The 19,092-nt window shown below is 40.8% G+C and overlaps 1 protein-coding gene across 1 annotated transcript; it reads right to left on the bottom strand.

Annotated features, from left to right (window-relative positions):
• Positions 1 to 6,107: 6,107 nt before the first annotated feature.
• Positions 6,108 to 8,063, bottom strand: LOC126891401 (golgin subfamily A member 6-like protein 22). Its single transcript, XM_050660575.1, has one exon. The coding sequence runs from the start codon at positions 8,061 to 8,063 to the stop codon at positions 6,108 to 6,110; it is 1,956 nt and encodes a 651-aa protein (XP_050516532.1).
• Positions 8,064 to 19,092: the final 11,029 nt, after the last annotated feature.

Below are 19,092 nucleotides of genomic sequence, written 5' to 3'. Positions count from 1 at the left end.
ATACAAATTTTTTCGTCTCTTGGTTTATGCGCCTGTTACAGTGAAACAATGAACTATGAAGCAGCAGCAGTTTTCAGTCATCCACCTCACATTTTACCACCAGAAACAGGCACATTCATCCAATATGTTGCAGACAATGCTGACATTAACGTAAATACTTTGGACGGCAATGATACGCTTCATATAATGGGTATTATCCAAGTTGTGACTCCCAAAAATTCAGTATTACAAGAAGAGCCGATGCCACGAGTAACTGAAGTTCTTTCGGCAAAAGATTTTGCAGCAAAGGCCCATGTACCTATACAGGTCTATCAAAACTCTGGTGTGGTTGGGTACAGCAAAATAAATGTGCGAAATTTTGATTATGAATGTGAATCTCAAGTATCTTTTTTGAAAAAAGTTGATGTGACATGGTTCTATGGCAAATACAAAAATTTTTCTCTACCTGGTTGGAATGGTTACATTGGATGCGTGACGAGTAATATTATAGATTTTTATAAGTCAAAAATTACTTTTTTGCCATTTGTTCATCAACCAGCAAGTAATTACAATACAATATACACAACTTTACTATGTGCTTTAGAGAATGCTAAACGTTATAACCACAAAGTATGTATAATTACTTTTGATCAACCTCTGTATGCGAAAGCTCGTGAGATTGTATCTGCTGCGCCTGAAGGATCTGAAGTATCGAATATAATAATAAGACTAGGAGGATTTCATTTGCTTATGTCATTTTTTGGAGCAATCGGATACATTATGCAAGGAAGTGGTTTAAAGGAAGTACTCGCTGAAATTTATGCACTGAAATCTTTAGAGAAAATGCTTAATGGCCATGCTTACGCGAGAGCAGTTCGATCTCATACAATACTTCAACTCACTTTAGCATTAAGAATATTAAAAGAACTCACTATTGATGATGAAATGGATGCAAATCTTATTATTACCGTTGAAAATATTTTAAATAACATTCTTTCATACTATGACATCGAAGATGATAAAATATGTAAAAAATTACTTGATCAGTTTAATAACAAATTAATTGATTATCAGAAACGAGGGCCAACCGCACAATTATGGGTACAATACTTTCGGATGGTATCCATCGCAAAGGAGTTTATAAGAGCAGAACGTATGGGAGATTGGCAAGCACATTTGAACTGCGTTAAAGAAATGCTGCTTTATTTCCATGCATCTGGACATTTATCTTATGCTAAGTCTGCGCACTTGTACTTACAAGACATGCTTCAATTGAACGAGGTAATGGATCCTAGTATTTATCAAATGTTTACAGAAGGATTTTTTACTGTTCGACGTTCTGATAAACTTTGTTGTGGAACTTCAACAGATATGATTATTGAACAATCGATGATGAAATCTATGAAAACACATGGGGGCATTTCTCGAGGAAGAAGTACGAAAGAAAGTGTGATAAGTAAATGGGTTTACGGAATGCATGCAATGAATACTGTGTGTGAGGGGTTGCAAGTTCTTGCTAATGTTCGAATGGACACAACAGATCAGCATGTAGATGCAAGTGACTCGCGGCTCATAAAAGATGCTAAAGATATTAAAAAACTTCTAGACTGGTTTTCATCACATGATCCTTTTCCTAAAATTAATAAAATCATATCTATTGCTTCTGAAGTGGTTGGTGATGATAAGATTAATTGCCATAAAGCTCGTGAAGTTGGGATTGCTTCAATGGCCAAAATGACAGGTGAAACATTTAATAATATAAAATTAAAACGCTCTGAAAAAGTACTGCCTCTTTTAGCTGCGAGTAGCACCGTGAAAGTTCATGAAGAAGAAGTAGCTATAGATCCTGTATTATTATTTCAACGCATGAGTATCACTGAAGCTTTTGAGGATGAGATTGAAAAATTTTTTGAGTATGAATTAGCTCCTTACCCCTTATCACTTTTCGATGCAGCTGGAATGCGTAAAACAACAAAGTCAGCAATTTATGATTGCTTTGAATCGGTCAATACTGAGGTTGATCGTAGAAACGCTACTTACATTATTGATGGAGGGTACCTTTTTTTTTTTTTTTTTTTTTTGGGAGGTGAGAATCTTCAAAAGACCGTCTGGGAAGGTGTCCCAGGTGTGTCGGATTCGATCCGTCACGCTTCACCGTGCCGAACCGCCTACCGACTAAACTCACCTCCTCTTCCTCCAGCCGACAGGTCTGGAACCGCTCTTGGCGAGCATGTCTGACCCGTCGACCTTACTCATAACTCCCCCCGGGCACCCTCTGCGTGCACTCCGTAGATTAAGCGGCCACCCAGCCGCCCCGTCCCGCACACACCCCGCACAAAGACCGGTCGGTGAAGACGACCGTCCCGTGCAGCCCATGTGCGGGTGGGGCGACCGGGGTGCCCCCAATCAAACATGAACTAGCAAAAGGATACCAGTCGACAGTTACGAGCAACTCCAAACATTCGTGCTTTCATCAATTCGCACTCACACTCATACCCATTCATTCTACAGTTAACAGGAAGCAGTCAGTGAGGTTGGGTGTAAAAATCCTCCCCCACTACCTGATACAAAACAAAAAACAGACTAAAACAAGACAAAACAGAAAGTAAACAAAACAATACAAAGGCGGTCAGCATGGGTTAGATGTAAAAGGTCCTCCCCCTGCTGACTACCGCTTACAACACGCAACACATTTGAGTAATAAAATTGATTTAAAATGATAAATATTGTATAAATAAGATTGAAGAAGTAAATAAGAAGATAAAACAAGATAAAATAAATAAATAAGTAAAACTAGTTAAAATAAGACAGACAGCGCAGGTTGGATGTAAAGGATCCTCCCCCCACTGGCTGCCATCTGCGACACAAAAATAAAAACGTTAAAAAAATAAATAAATAGACGGTCATCCCGCTTGCAGTCGCCTCTCTTTCTCCTCTTTGTGCTTCATTGTCTTCGTGACAAAAGCAATGATCAGGTCGAAGTCTCTCTTGCCATTGATAGCTTTATCAATTAGCTCGTGAGGCTCGCCTAGAGGGGATCCCAGTCCCAGCTGCAGCTCGGTACGTCCCGCCTGGTATGCAGGGCACACGAAGACGACATGCTGCGCGTCATCCACTACTCCACACTCAGGGCATAGATCGTCCATGGTTTTCCCTATACGATGAGTAAACTTCCTGAACGATCCATGTCCCGTCAAAAATTGTGTGAAATAGTAGCCGACGCGCCGATGCCGGCACTCGTACCACCTCACCACATCTGGAATCAGGGATCTCGTCCAGGCCGCCTTCTCGACTTCGGCTGCCCATTCCCTCTGCCACATCTCTAGACTTCTTTTCCTTTCTTGTGGACCTGAACCTATTGCCCCGTTGCCCCTCTGGTACATTCGGACTCTTTCTCTGGCCAGGATGTGCACCGGTACAGACCCAGCCACCACTTGTAAGGCAATGGTTGATACGGTTCTATACGCGCTGCACACCCTGATCAGAGGTTTCCTTTGTGTCCTAAGAAGCACGTCTTTATACTTTTTCATTCGAAGGACCTCGTGCCACACTGGGGCTCCGTATAAAACTATGGATAAGATGGATTGTGCCATCACTATTCTCTTCTGGGATCCAGGACCCCCTATATTTGGCATAAATTTATTTAGTATAGAGGTCCTTTCTTCTGCCTTCCGACATGCTTCTTGTACGTGTTGTCCGAATTTAAGCTTGTCGTCGAAAATAATTCCGAGGTACTTAACCGTCTTTTGGGGTCTTATTACAGAGCCTTTATATCCAAATATTATGTCATCTCTCTTTCTTGGTCCCCTCAAGATAATGGATTCTGTCTTCTCTACTGCTAACTTTAGATCATTTCTCTCTATCCAATCTGCGGTCTTCTGTATTGCTTCGTTTACTTTTTGTATTATTCCCCTATTCATGTCGTCTTCGACCAGTAGTGCTAGGTCGTCCGCGTATGCAATCGCTCTCACTCCTCTCTGCCTGTTTACTTCTAGTACCCCGTTGTATAGTATATTCCAAAGTAAGGGTCCCAGGACTGACCCCTGGGGTACACCCGCGGTCATTTCTTTCTTCTTTTTCTTCGATATGCATACGGTTCTTTCAGATAGGTAGTCCTTTATTATGTTGGACACATACTCTGGAGCCCCAAATTCGACTATTCGGTCTACTATGTGACCCCAGTTTGCTGAATTAAAAGCATTTTTTATGTCCAACAGAACAAGGACCACCCATCTTTTTTTACTTGCTTTAGCCGCGTCCCTTATCCAGGTCGCGGCATCGACTGTCGATTTACCTTTTCGAAATCCATATTGTTGATTTGATAGCACTCTTTGATCTTCCAACACGCCCTCCAGCCTCTTCTTGATAAGCCCTTCGTAGAACTTACCGAGGCAGTCCAGAAGGCATATTGGCCGATAAGAGGCTGCTGAATCGGGGGGTTTCCCAGGCTTTAGGAGTAGAACTAAGTTCGCTTCCTTTAAGTCCCTGGGAAACTCTTGCTTCTGCAGTAGGTCGTTGTATATTCTTCTGATCAAACCTGGTTTCTCCGTTGCTATTATTTTTATTGCCTCTGGTGGCAGCCCGTCAGGGCCGGGAGCTTTCCCTGTCTTCATCTCCTGACCAGCTATTCTAACTTCCTCTTCCGTGAACTCCTCTACCATCGTTGGAAATATCTTAATGAAATTTTGATGATCCTTGGTAGGAAAGAGGAGCTCAGCTGATTCCATCCGCTGGTCTTCGTCGAGTCTATATGGGGCGATTATTTTCAGCGTCTTCATAGTGATCTTGTACGCATCGCCCCATATATCTTCGTCCAATGCTTTTATCAGGGTCTGCCACTTTTCTTTTTTCTCTTGTTTTATTTTTTTATTTAAAGTTTTCTTTAGATCTTTATATATTTCCTTGAGCTCGAGGCTGCCCTGGCTTCTCGTATAATTCCTTCGAGCTCTGAGGCATCTCTCCCGTAGACCTTCTATCTCATCCGTCCACCAGTAGGGGGATTTTTTATTATCTTTTCTCTTCACGGTGGCCAAATTTGCTGCACTTTGCAGTGCTCTTCTCAGTTGGCCAAGGTCAGAAATCTCTTGTTCATTAATTTTCCTGACCTCCGATAGGTACTTGGTTTTGTTAAAATAAATCTCCGTGTGTCCTATCGGCCGCCTTATTCCCCCTTTAACCTTTATTTCGTATTGTATATACCGGTGGTAGGTGAATAACTGATCGTCAAGGACATCCCAGCCGTGCACTCTCCTGGATAGCCCTTCACTCGCGAACGTAATATCAATGTGTGTTCGGCTGACCCCCCTTACGAATGTTGGTTTGTTATTGTTTAATACTTGGAGGCCAGCCTGGGCTATCCATTCATTCCATATTTCCCCCTTTCTGTCGTTTATGGGGGCACCCCACAACCTCGATTTCGCGTTAATGTCCCCGGCGATCATCACTTCTTTTTCGTTCGTGGCGGCGCTCATTATTTCATCTACAATTGCTTTGTATCTTATCATAGGGATATTTGGGGACACGTAGCATGCCAGCAGGCTGAAATCCCTCAGTTTGATGAGGATATGATTTCCTCCCCTGACAATACCACGCACCCCCAAACCCCTATTTCTAAAGAGCACCGCCACATTCTTCCCATTATCCTGGACCCAACCACCGGCTGATGTTATTTTTTTGTTCGGTTCCGGGACGATGAGCAAGTCTATTTCTAGCTTGCAGGCTTTTGCGTGGACAAGGTCGTGTGCTCGGCGTGCCCTGCCCACGTTCACCTGCAATATCCGTATACCAGGTTGATCCTTGAGGTCCACTTTGGTTCAGTTCCCAGAGGTCGTTTCTGCGTCGGACTCACGTCTTTCGAAAAAATTAAAAAGCATAAAAGCTAAAACAAATAAATAAATTAATATAAATAAAATAAATAGATACGGTATATAGATAAAATATGTAAAAGTAAAAGAATTCAATAAATAAAAGCGGTTTAGTAAAATTGAAATAATAGAGTAAAATAGAATAAATAAAATAAATAAAATAGATAAAATAAATTTTAAAGATATAAAATAACACCTAGGTGGGCTGTATATGGGCCCACCTTCGTTTTCCAGGGAGTCTATTTTATGTTTGGTCAGTTCGTTTTAGGGGTTCCCCTCTCCTCCCCTACCGTATACAAGGGCTCGGTACGACGGACAGGCCATCCTGTCCATCCTATGCCCTTCTTCTTTGCATACCGAGCAGTACGGTTTATTACCGCAGCTTGCAACGGTATGTCCCGTTTGGAGACAATTATAGCAGCACGCCGCCCTGCTCTCTTCCTTGCAATCGTAAGTGTTGTGCCCGAACTTTAGGCACTTAAAACACCTAACTGGGTTGTGTCTCTCCATTATTGGACACACAACCCACCCTATTTTTATTGAGCCGTACCTCCTCAGCTCTTCCGCTATGGAGGGGCGTACGGCTATCGTAGCTACCTGCTCCCCATATCTGTTTGTTCGTAGAACCTTGACTTCTATCTCTCTCTCAGGAACGCCTGTATAGCTCTTTATCATTTTCTTTAGAGTTTCCTCACCAACCCCAGGGTCCAACCGCGTAATCGTGAAGAAAGTCTCTTTTCTTCTGATTGCCGTGTCCATCCCGTTCATTTTGCTGTCCAGTTCAGCCCTCAACTTCTCCGCAGCCCCTCTTCCCTTTAACTTTACAAGGAGATCTCCCCCATTCGTTCTTTTTAACTTCTCCACTTGTAGACCGATTTTTCCAATGTCGATTTTTTCTCTCATTTCGCTAAGAACTTCGTTATATTTTTTCCCCCCCATCTTTATAAGGAGGGCTTCTTCTTGTTCTGACTTCTTCTCTACCTCGAGTTCCTTCCCTCTTACTATCATCTCCCATGAGATACTTTCCCTCCGCCCCACATATTCGAGGGCTTTCCTTATGATCTCCTTGTTAAGGTCGTTACCGGCTACGACCCGTACAACCTTTGGTGTTTCATCCATCTCTTTCTTAATTTTAGTTATAGCCTTTTCTGCTAGGTCGTATATATCGCCACCACTTTCTTTTTCTATTCCAGCGACGAACGTGTACCAAATTGTTTTTTTATTTTCTTTCCTCCTAAAGTTCTCAAGGAATTTGATTTCTCCCTCGTTCACTTCCTCTAGTGTTTCTGCCAGATCCTCTCCCACGTCCTTTATTATATTTTCTACCCCCTTGTCCTTCGCATCCTTTTTTGTTACTATCAGACATGTTTTCTTCTCGACCGTTTCTCGTAACCCCCCTTGTTCCCAATTTGTCTTTATATATGCTTTCTCCTCCCATTTGCTATTACATATACTCATGAAGGTTTTTTTTCCTCCCCCCATGTTTAGAGCCCTTTTAATTTTTTCTTGCTCTTCTCTCTGTCTTTCTTGTTCCACTTTTAGCTTACAGTGATCGCATTTTACTTCTTGTTGTGTTTTTTCGGCTATACTGTCGTCTTCTTTTTTGTTGTTAGTGGATTTTATGACCCCTAACAGTTTTTTTAATTCCGTATCCATCTCCACCTTTTCCCCCTTTTTTTCGCTTAGGTTAGTAAATATCTCTATTAGTTTTATATTTAACTCTTCGAGTTTCCTGTTTATTTTTTGTTGTTTGGTTTCGTTAGGAAACTTAATACTCTCTTCCAGTCTCTCCCTCTTCAGATCATTTATCCTCTCTAGACTGTCCCCTTTCCTTTTCTTCTTATTCATGGTTTCATCATCAAGCAAGAAAGAGGCTAACACCCTCTCCTGAATATTTTGCCATCCTTTTTCTATTTTTTCCACTTCCTCTTGTGATCTTTCCTCCCCTATCTCATCGTCATCATTTTCACTGCTTTCCAGCATTTCATCCCCTACTAGTGTCGACTGTTTTGGGGCAGTCGACCTGTTCATCTTCTGTTTCTTTTTATGTGAGTTTATGAGCTCCCTCTCAAAACTGTTCATTCCTTCTTCCCATTTCAAGTCGTCAGGCGACTGTTTTTTCCTATTCTCATTTTCCATATCCGTTCCATTGTCCGTGTCTCGCCGATGGTCGTCTTCACTCACCCCCGTCTGTTCAGAATTGTGTTTATTGGTACTCATATAAATTCCCACGAGTTGGGACGTACTATACGTCTGGCGCGGCAGTGCGCCCTTACCACGCCAGGTTGGAGGGTACCTACTACATCACGTTGTGTGGGATCGAGAAGAAACCTTTAGCGTTATTTTTGACAAATATGTTCAGTATCTACGCAGACATTACGGGCTTACAGTGACAGTGGTATTTGACGGCTACAATGACTCGACAAAGAATATTAAATCTGCAGAACAACGTCGACGAACTACAAAAACATCATCGGGTTCCGAGATTATCTTTGATGAAAATATAACAGTTCCAGCGAATCAACAACAATTTTTCGCCAACATTAATAATAAATCTCGTTTCATTTCCATGTTAACTGACAAATTAACAGCTGCGAATATTGAAGTGAAACAAGCTAAAAATGACGCAGATGTCCTTATAATTGAGACAGCAATTGAAAAATTTAAGGCAACAAACACAACAATTGTAGTTGGTGAAGATGTTGATTTGTTGGTACTGATTACTGCAAGGACTCCAGTAGATAAAGTTATTTATTTTCTGAAACCTGGAAGGGCTCAACAGCGAACAGAAATATATTCTTCGAATAGTTTATCGGCTTATCCCAAATGCCAAAAGTACATTTTATTTTTACATGCGATAACCGGCTGCGACACTACATCCGCAATGTACAGGAGGGGCAAAACGTCAGTACTTAAATTATTCGAAAAAAAAGATTTGACTGACTGCTGTAAAGTTTTTACAGAACTTGATTCTACACCGCAAACAATAATTACGGAAGGAATTCGCTTTCTTCTTGCGGTTTATGGAGCTCCAAAAAAAATTATTTGTCTTGATAAATACCGATACTTAACTTTTGTAAAAAATACGCGAAACAAGAAACAAGTACAACTATCATGTCTTCCTCCAACATCAGCATCTGCTTTTCAACATTTGTATCGAGTATATTATCAAGTTCAAATATGGCTAGGCAATGAACTGAATCCAGAAGACTGGGGTTGGAAATTAATAGATAATACTCTGGAACCGATTAAAACCTTACTCCCACCTGCTCCAGAAAAACTCCTTAACAGTATTTTTTGCAATTGCAAAAAAGGTTGTAGTGCCAAATGTGGATGTAAAAAAGTCGGGTTGCTGTGTTCTCTAGTGTGTACCAACTGCCAAGGTCAGTCTTGCTCAAATGTCCAGTTTAGTACAACAGAGGAAGACTCCTGTGATTTTAATGAAGAGACCAATGACTCAGTCACATTTGAACAATTTTTGAACATCCAGCAAGAGGAAGAGGAAGAAGATGAAATCGAAGAAGACTTAACTGTTGAAGTAGACTTTCAAGAATATGAATCTGATTAAAATATCTAAAGAAATCAAAACAATACTTAACCTAATAATCAATAGTAATAAAATATATTCAATATCAATAATCAATATCAGTAATAAGGTAATATCTAGAACTTGACCGGTATTGTTTCCTTAAATTATCCTAAAATTGTCAAAACAGTTAGTGGAGTAGGCCTACAGGGGAAACCACGGTAAAAAAAACGCGCCGAGTACACTACCTCACAGGTGGTGTGGAAACGTGTGCATATCATGTATAATGTGACTCTTTGAATCGCGATATCTCAGGAATGGCAACTCTTAGGAAAAAAATAGTAAGGACTATTTTTGTAGAGAATTTTAAGATCTACAACTTTGGTATAAGGTTTTTTTTTGATAAAACTTACCGTTTTCGAAAAAAATCCAAAAAATCTCAAATTTTGACCTTTGACCCCGAATAACTTTTGACGCACACATGGGATCGATGGGGACTTTTTAAACTTTATTTGTTATGGTATACCCTAGCTCTCCACCAAAATTTGGCTCTGTGGCAATTTTTGTTATTTGAAATGTCTATATAGACCGGGTTATACGTTGTCTCACGGTATAGGAAGTGTACTGAGTTTTAAGGAATATAAAAATACTATCCTTATTCTCAGCCACCTCCTGAGTAACCAGGGGCAACGTTTCTGCTGTAGGGAAGGTAGGTTTTGGGTTATGAATCCAAACTCACTGTGGTATTCATAAATCTATATATATATAGAGAATTCCAATTTTTTTTGTCTCTAAAGTTTTCCAGCTAGTCTACCGTGATGTCGAAGGCTAGCACATCACCCTACAACACTAGGTCCGTGAAGGACGCGGACGGAGCCTCTGAAGACGTACCTAAAGCTGACCAGGACGTCTCAGAAGGACAAAGTTTTGGTGTATATCTAGCCGGTCGTACGGTAGACTGAACGGTTTGGAGATTTCATCGGACTTAGAAAAAATTCAGGAATCGGAGAAATCCGTGCCCCAAATTAATGAATTAGTCTTTGTTAAGACTACCCAAATTCCTCCTTCTGCACCATTTAAACGATCTTGCAGAATCATCAGATGTTCTAGCTCTGCTAGTACTAAACTTCCAGGATTAACTAAGGATTTAGTGAAGAAATTTAAGAATTACAGGACAACCTCGAATAGAGGTGGATTAACGAAGCATATAGACAAAGGAAAAACAGTGAAAAAGGAAGAAAACAAAGAAGATAACTGCATTCAGGACAAGATGGACAACTACCACAACGAAAGAATGGATCAAGACGGATTCGAACTTGTAAAAGTATCGAAAAAATCTAACAATGATAACATAGCGGACGCACGCGGACGAGCTTCAACTTCGTCCGGCATTGAGACCGAAAATATGTTTGAAATATTTCAGAGACCCGATCTGCAGAATAAAGGGAATGAAAATCCAACATCGAAGCCAGAAAAGAAAATCAGGATCGCTCCAATAGTACTAGAACATGAAATTGGACACTATACAAACTCAGTGAAGAATTTGACCAAATTACTTGGACATAAAAACTTCTCAATAGCACCTGCAGGTAAAAGTGGCACGAGAGTGTTCACTTATACCACAGACGACTACAACAAAGTAAAGGAAAACTTAATAGCGCAAAAACAAGGTTTTCACACGTACGCAAAGAAGGAAGAAATTACTAAGAAGATAATAATGAGAGCAGCCCCGAGAATGGACATTAAAGAGATGACAGAAGAAATGAAGGAAGCTGGAATCAATGCAACAATATCTGTGTTGAAACCAAAAAGCGGTCTGGATGGCAGTACCTATTTAATTCAGGTACCAAAATCTCAAGACCTAAAGGAGGTTAAGAAATTAACCGGCATACAGAACATTCGTGTACGGTGGGATACGTACAGTAGACCACAACGTGCTACACAATGTTTTAACTACCAGGCTTTTGGACACAGTGCCAGAAACTGTTTCCGTTCACCAAGGTGCATGAAATGCGCAGCAGATCATAGCACCAAAGTTTGTCCTTTGCCAAAAGGACAAATAAACAAGGTTAAGTGTTGTAACTGTGGTGAAAGCCACACTTCCAACTACCAACTTTGCTCCAAACACCTGCAATACTTGGACTTCCAGGCTCAGAAAAATGGAAGAAATCAGCAAACAGCAGCTCCAGCACCAACAAGTAGCCACCCATCAGCATACAGGACTTCAACAAACGGAATGTCATACGCCCAAACCACCAGGAACGCACCAACCCAACAACAACAAATGAACAACAGCCAAAAACAGGACGAAATTAACAATCTTTGGAATGAAATCAACGACATCTGCGACTACGACAGGATGATTCAACTTCTAAGGCAAATGAGGGACGAACTCAGAATGCACACGGATCTCAGGACAAGAGGAGAAATCTTTGCCAAATACGAAGCTCTCTACAATGGTAAATAAGAAGCTGAAGATACTCCAATTCAACATAGCCTCCCTAAGGCTAAGAACTAACGAACTACGGGAAATGGTAATACGGCAAAAACCTGATGTCATCTGCCTGTCTGAAACATGGTTTCAGACTACAACACAGCTTCCAAGGATTACCAACTACGATGGATACGGTAAAAATACACACAGAGGGGTAGCTATTTACGTCAAAAATAGCATTGTGTGGAATCAGGTAGAAATAGTAACTCAAAACTTCGAAAATGTAGGTATAAAAATTGGTAGCATTAATATCTTTTCTGTTTATAGGATACGAGGAAGAGACCTAGATCTTGAAGAATTAGAAGCAATGTTCAACTCAGAAGAGACTGTAGTGATTGCAGGCGATTTCAACTGTCATCACACAGTTTGGGGATGTTGTACAACAGACCGTCCAGGAGTAGACCTTTTGAGATACTGCGAAGACAGAGGAAAAATGATGTTTGCTCCTGATGAACCAACAAGAATAAGCCCAATAAGAGGACATCGAGACAACGTTCTGGACCTGTTCGTCACGAAAAACATCATAGTAGAGGACGTCAGAACACACTTTGAGTGCAGTTCTGACCACAAACCAGTAACAGGCATCACAACATTCAGAACAGACCTCCAACTGTTGAACCGGAAGAAAGATGGAAATGGAAAGAAGCGAACTGGCCAAACTATAGAAGACAAATCAACCAATTCCAGATGGTAAGAGAGTTTGAATCGGTTGAAGAAATGGAAAGAACAATAGAAGACTTCACAAGACGAATAAAACAAGCCATGGAGGACAACATACCACGAACAAGGACAAACCACAAAGGATTAGTCATCCCACACGAAGTCACGGAAATAATCAAGTACAGAAACAGAGCTAGGAGAGCATACCAGCGAACTAGAAGAGAAGAATTCAAGACATACAGCGACGAACTCTCTGCCGAAATAAGGACAAGACTCACCAGCTTGAACGAAAACAAATGGCACAGCATCATCAGAAAAGCAGAAGAAAACCAAGGAAACGTCTGGAAAATGATGAAAGCCAGAAGAAGAGTAAAACAGAAGATGCCTCCAATAATAGACGAAGAAGGAACCCACTACGAAGCACAAGAAAAAGTGGATGCCATTGCAAGAAGACTAGAAGCAACACACAGACAAAATCAGGATATGTCGGATCAACAAACAATCGACGAAGTCAACAGAGAATACGACAGGATAACAGGAAGAAACCAGTTCATCATAGAAGAAGAAGACCAACTACACCCAACAGAAGTCCACAAAATCATCAAAAGGCTCAAAGGATCCAGAGCCCCAGGAATGGAAGGAATACACAACATCGTCCTCTAGTCCTGTCGCCAGGGGGGGTACAACGGCCTCCTTTATTCAGATGGACTTACCCAAGTTTTTTTCATGTATTTTGACCCGTAGAATACGAATTTTTTGGGTAACAGTTGATCCGGATGTCGATAAGATTGTTATTTACCAAGAACTTGAGGAATTACATAACAGAGGTTTCTCACAAAACAAAACGTTTTTTTGTATTTTTTGGGTCATTCTAAGTAAAAAATGTTCTAACAAGTTTTCCCGTAGGATGCTCAGTTTTTGAGATAAACGCGGTTGAACTTTCAAAAAATCGAAAAACTGCAATTTTTAAACCCGAATAACTTTTGATTAAAAAATAAAATAGCAATTCTGCTTAGCGCCTTTGAAAGTTCAAGTCAAATTATATCGGTTTCGATTATTTGCATTGCTAAAAATTTATTGTGTTATTGTTAAACAAAGCTACAAACACCTAGTGCGTGAGTGATGTTTTCTATGATTTCTCATTTAAAATCTAACGAGTAGGTAGAATAGGTACTAGTGCAATCGAGGCTATTTCTACGTAGCATGCGTTAAAATGCATGTAAAGGCACGGGAAACACTATGTGTTTATAGCTTTGTTAAACAATAAAAAAATAAATTTGTAGCAATGCAAATAATTAAAACCGATATAATTTGACTTAAACTTTCAAATGCGGTAAGCAGACTGGCTATTTTATTTTTTAATCAAAAGTTATTCGGGTTCAAAAATTGCAATTTTTCGATTTTTTGAAAGTTCAACCGCGGTTATCTCGAAAACTAGCCATCCTACGAAAAAAATTGTAGAAACATGTTTTGCTTAGAATGACCCAAAAAATCCAAAAAAAATGTTTTGTTTTGCGAGAGATCGCGGTTATGTAATTCCTCAAGTTCTTGGTCAATAACAATCTTATCGACATCCGGATCAACTGTTACCCAAAAAATTCGTATTCTACGGGTCAAAATACATGAAAAAAACTTGGGTAAGTCCATCTGAATAAAGGAGGCCGTTGTACCCCCCCTGGCGACAGGACTACTCAAGGAACTATCAAAGAAAATGATAGTACAACTGTACTACATTTTCAGATTCTGCCTTGAAAAAGCCCACTTCCCGAACAACTGGAAACACGCCAAGACGATTCCACTCCTGAAGCCAAGAAAAGATGGAAGAAGACCAGAAAACTACAGGCCAATATCCCTACTGCAACCTTTAGGAAAAATATTGGAAAAAATCATCAACAAGAGGCTGACGAAACACGCAGAAAGAAGAAGAATCATACAAGAAGACCAATTCGGATTCAGAAAAGGAAGAAACTGCGAACTACAACTGGCAAGAGTTGTCAGCGACACCAAAATACGGTTCAACAGAAAACAAAAAACAGGAATGGCTATCCTAGACATAGAAAAAGCCTACGACACGGTCTGGAAGAAAGCTCTAATCTTCAAGATGGACAAGGCTAGGCTACCTCATTATTTAGTTAACATTTGTGATAAATATTTAACTAACAGAACTTTTCAGGTTTCAGCAGACAAAAAGATGTCCAGGATGCAAGAAGTCCAGGAACGGATGCCACAAGGCAGTATGCTATCCCCAATATTATATAACATTTTTGCTTCAGATTTACCAACCGATGCCAGAACCAGCACAGCTTTGTATGCAGATGATACAGCAGTCTACACTTCAGGTAAACAGGAAAGAAGAATAGTCCAAACACTAGAAAACCACCTAGAGAGAATAGCCGACTTCACTGATAAATGGAAAATAAAAATCAACACCGAGAAGACGCAATTCATCATCTTCACACAACAAAGCGGACCACCTCCAACTGAGCTAACGATGAGAGGAAACATCATTCAATCAACTCCATCGGTGAAGTATCTAGGCGTCCACCTGGACAGTAGACTCAACTTCAACCTGCATACAAAGAAAATCAAAGAAAAAGCCACTGCGGTAAAAAGACTAATTTTACCTTATATTTTCAGGACATCTCCACTGTCAAAGAAGAGGAAGATTCAACTATACCAAGCATACGTGAGGTCCATGATGTTATATGCAGTACCAATTTGGAGTTCCACAGCCAACGCCAACTGGAGAAGATTAGAAGGCACCGAAACGTCATGCTACAGAATCATCGAAGGCTCAGCATGGCAGGACCGGCTGACAAATGCAACCATCCAGGAAAGGCTCCAGTACACACCACTGAGGGAGGTGGCTGAGAAAAGGACACATTACTTCTTCCACCAGGCCACAAGAAGACTCCTAAAGACCAGGAACATCCTCGAGAATAACAGGATCCAGAGAATGTTACGAGAAAAACACCGTCTGATCGACCACATGATCAGACGATAGCCAGGTGGTTGCAAACCGGTCAGGAAAGTAGGTACGTAGCCAGAAAAAGTACCTACAGAAGAAGACGTCCAGGAAACAATCAACGAGTGAAGAATCAAGGCCCAAGGATGCAGTTCAGAGGAGGTGGTGCACATAGCGGAACACGTAGACGAAGAAATAAAATATCTTAAGTTTTTAGAATGCAATGTAAAATATTATTAAGGCAATAAACGTTTTTATTTTTATTTGTATTATTTATAGATCCGTCAGTCCGTCGACTGTGAGGACTCGTCACTCACTCGCCGACCTTAGTAGAGAACAGACGTGATACGCTCCGGAAGACCGACCAGTATACCAATACAGAAATATGCGCGTTACAGCTGCGCGTACGGTACCAACCTCATTCCAGCGCTACCGCGTGCGGTCACCGGTGCTACCAACTGCGCGGCGGCGGTGCGCGTTCGGTACCCTACCGGTGTGACGATCTTCGGGCGGAATGGGACGTACCGGCCACTAAAAATGCACTTAAATAGAAATTTGGTTCGGCGTGACTGTAACGGTAAATTAAACAATTAAATAAGTGAGGTACGGCGGTCTAAAATTAGTTAAACAAATAGGACTAAGTGTACATTCTTCTTCTTAAGGTGCCTATCCGTTCCGGATGTTGGCGACCAGCATGGCTATCCTAACTTTGCTTGCTGCTATTCTGAATAGTCCGGTTGTCGATGTATTAAACCACTTTCTCAGGTTTTGAAGCCAAGATATTCTTCTTCTCCCTGGTCCTCTCTTTCCAAATACCTTGCCTTGAAGAATGAGTTGCAACAAGTCATATCTCTGTTCATTCCTCATAACATGGCCAAGATATTCTAGTTTGCGCTCTTTGATTATGTTAATAATCTCGCATTCCTTGCCTATTCTACGTAGAACCTAAATATTAGTCACACGATCCACCCACGAAATTCTCAAAATGCGCCTGTAACACCACATCTCAAATGCCTCGAGTTTTCTCAAAGAAGCCTCGGAAAGTGTCCAGGCCTCTACTCCGTATAATAACGTAGAAAATACATAGCATCTGATGATAGAGATTTTGGTAGCAAGAGGTAAATCGTGGCTTCTGAAAAGAGACTTCATCATTATGAACGCTGATCTCGCTTTTCCTATGCGTTGTTTTATTTCACTTGAGTGGTCCCACTGGCTGTTTATGTTGGTACCAAGGTATGCGTAGCTGTCGACCCTGTCAATTAGTTGTTGGTTAACCAAAAGCTGTGTATTTAATATTTCGCGCTTACTGACTACCATATACTTTGTTTTTTTCGTATTGAGATCAAGTCCGTATTCTCTACTTATATCTGATATGCGCGACATTATTCTTTGCAAACCATCTAGACTGTCTGCAAAAACTACAGCGTCGTCGGCATATCTAATGTTGTTCAGACGCACTCCGTTGACTAATACGCCTTCCTGTAGTTCTCCCAGCGCTTGCTCGAAGATACATTCAGAGTATATATTAAACAGCACCGGGGACAGGATGCATCCTTGCCTCACTCCTCTATCTATGGAGACTGCCTCTGTTAATTGGTCTTCCACTTTAATATTGGCAGTTTGGTTGTAATACAAATTATATATGATTCTCAAGTCTCTATCATCTACTCCCGCTTCTTTCAAGATGTTTATGAGTTTATCATGTTTTACTCTATCAAACGCCTTTTTGTAGTCGATAAAACAAATATACACTTCACAGTCAACATCCCTGCATCTTTGCATAAGCACTTGGACAGCGAATAGAGCCTCTCGGGTGCCTAAGGCATCGCGGAATCCAAACTGCGTCCATGATATCTGTTGTTCGCATTTTTTATATATTCTGCCATGTATCACCTTCAGAAACGTTTTGAGTAAGTGGCTCATTAGGCTAATTGTTCTGTAGTCTTCACATGTTTTGGCATTTACTTTTTTGGGTAAAGTTACGAAGGTCGACTTTAACCAGCTTTGGGGTATTTTTCCAGTTACGTATATTTTGTTGAATACGGTTGTTATCCATTTTATTCCTTGTTCATCCATAAGTTTTAGGAATTCTACATAAAACTGGTCAGGCCCTACAGCTTTACCATCTTTAGTGTACATAACTAGGATTAAGTGTAGCGACCTAGACAACGAACGTAACATGGAGGAGGAAATCCCTCGCATCTCCATGGGTTTACAAAGGACCCCAGCAAGAAGCAGGAGCCAAAGTGAAGGCCCCTCCCCCTGCCACCGAGAAAGTGATGAGGACTCGGAAATACAGATAATTGGAAAACAAGACCAAGAACACAACGCAAGCAGACCAACAAGGGATATCATCATGAAGAATGCGGGGAAAATCCAACAGCTTAAGGACAGTACAATTGGAAAACAAGAGCAAGAACACAACGCAAGCAGACCAACAAGGGATATCATCATGGAGAATGCGGGGAAAATCCAACAGCTTAAGGACAGTACAATTGGAAAACAAGACCAAGAACACAACGCAAGCAGACCAACAAGGGATATCATCATGGAGAATGCGGGGAAAATCCAACAGCTTAAGGACAGTACAATCGCCTCAGTGTCACGGACAACCCCCGAAGGCAGAGGTAAGATCTCTTTTAATATAAAAGACAAAATCACAGTCATTGATAACACCAACGCGATAATTAACCTATATGACCAACTGATAACACACCTTTACTTACAAGAGAACAAAATAACTGACCTACAAGACAAACTAATATGTACGCTTAACGAGAAAAATACCACAGAATACGAGACACAAGATACATACACACACAAAACTTTAGCAAAAGAACTATACGACCTGAAACAAACTTTAATAAACACAACCACACACACGAACACCCACACAAGGACACACACACACCAGAAACACAATCAACAGCATCCTCACAACAAGCACCACCAACATTCACACAAGCACAAATACCACACGGAACCGCACAAACACAAGTAACTAACACAAACAACACCGGACCAACAGAACACAACAGAGGGGCCCCAAATAAAATCTTACGCAGACATAACGAAGGCTATCACAGGAAGCCCACCCCAACGGAAGGAACCATGGACCACACCGAAGATAAAAAGACGATACGACACTATGATTAAACTAAAAACAGGAGACAACGGAAAACTGATGGTCAAACTAAGAGAAACGATAAAACCAAAGGAGCTAGAAAACATGAAAATAAAAAGGACGAAAGATGACAACACAATCATTATAACAACAGAAGACCAAAACAAACAAAGAGAACTAAAACAAAAAACATTGACATGCGAAAACTTAGAAATTAAAGACGTCACAAAAACCAAAGGCCCCCTTCTAATGATTACGGGCATGGACAAGAGACAAAACAGGGACCAATTTGCACGGGCAATAAGAGCCGAAAACGAATCCCTAGAGGAAGAATTCGGCGAGGAAATACACAACATAAAAATAGTACACGCAAAACCGTGCAGAAATCCATGGCTGGAAAACGTAATCATGGAAGGACCTACAGACATTATAAAACGAATACTACATAACGGACATATATACTACGACCTCACAAAATTC

This window comes from Diabrotica virgifera, chromosome 9 (assembly GCF_917563875.1).
Source record: "Diabrotica virgifera virgifera chromosome 9, PGI_DIABVI_V3a".
NCBI lineage: Eukaryota > Metazoa > Arthropoda > Insecta > Coleoptera > Chrysomelidae > Diabrotica > Diabrotica virgifera.
Note: the sequence above shows the minus strand (reverse complement) of the source record. Positions and strands in the feature narration are given on the sequence as shown.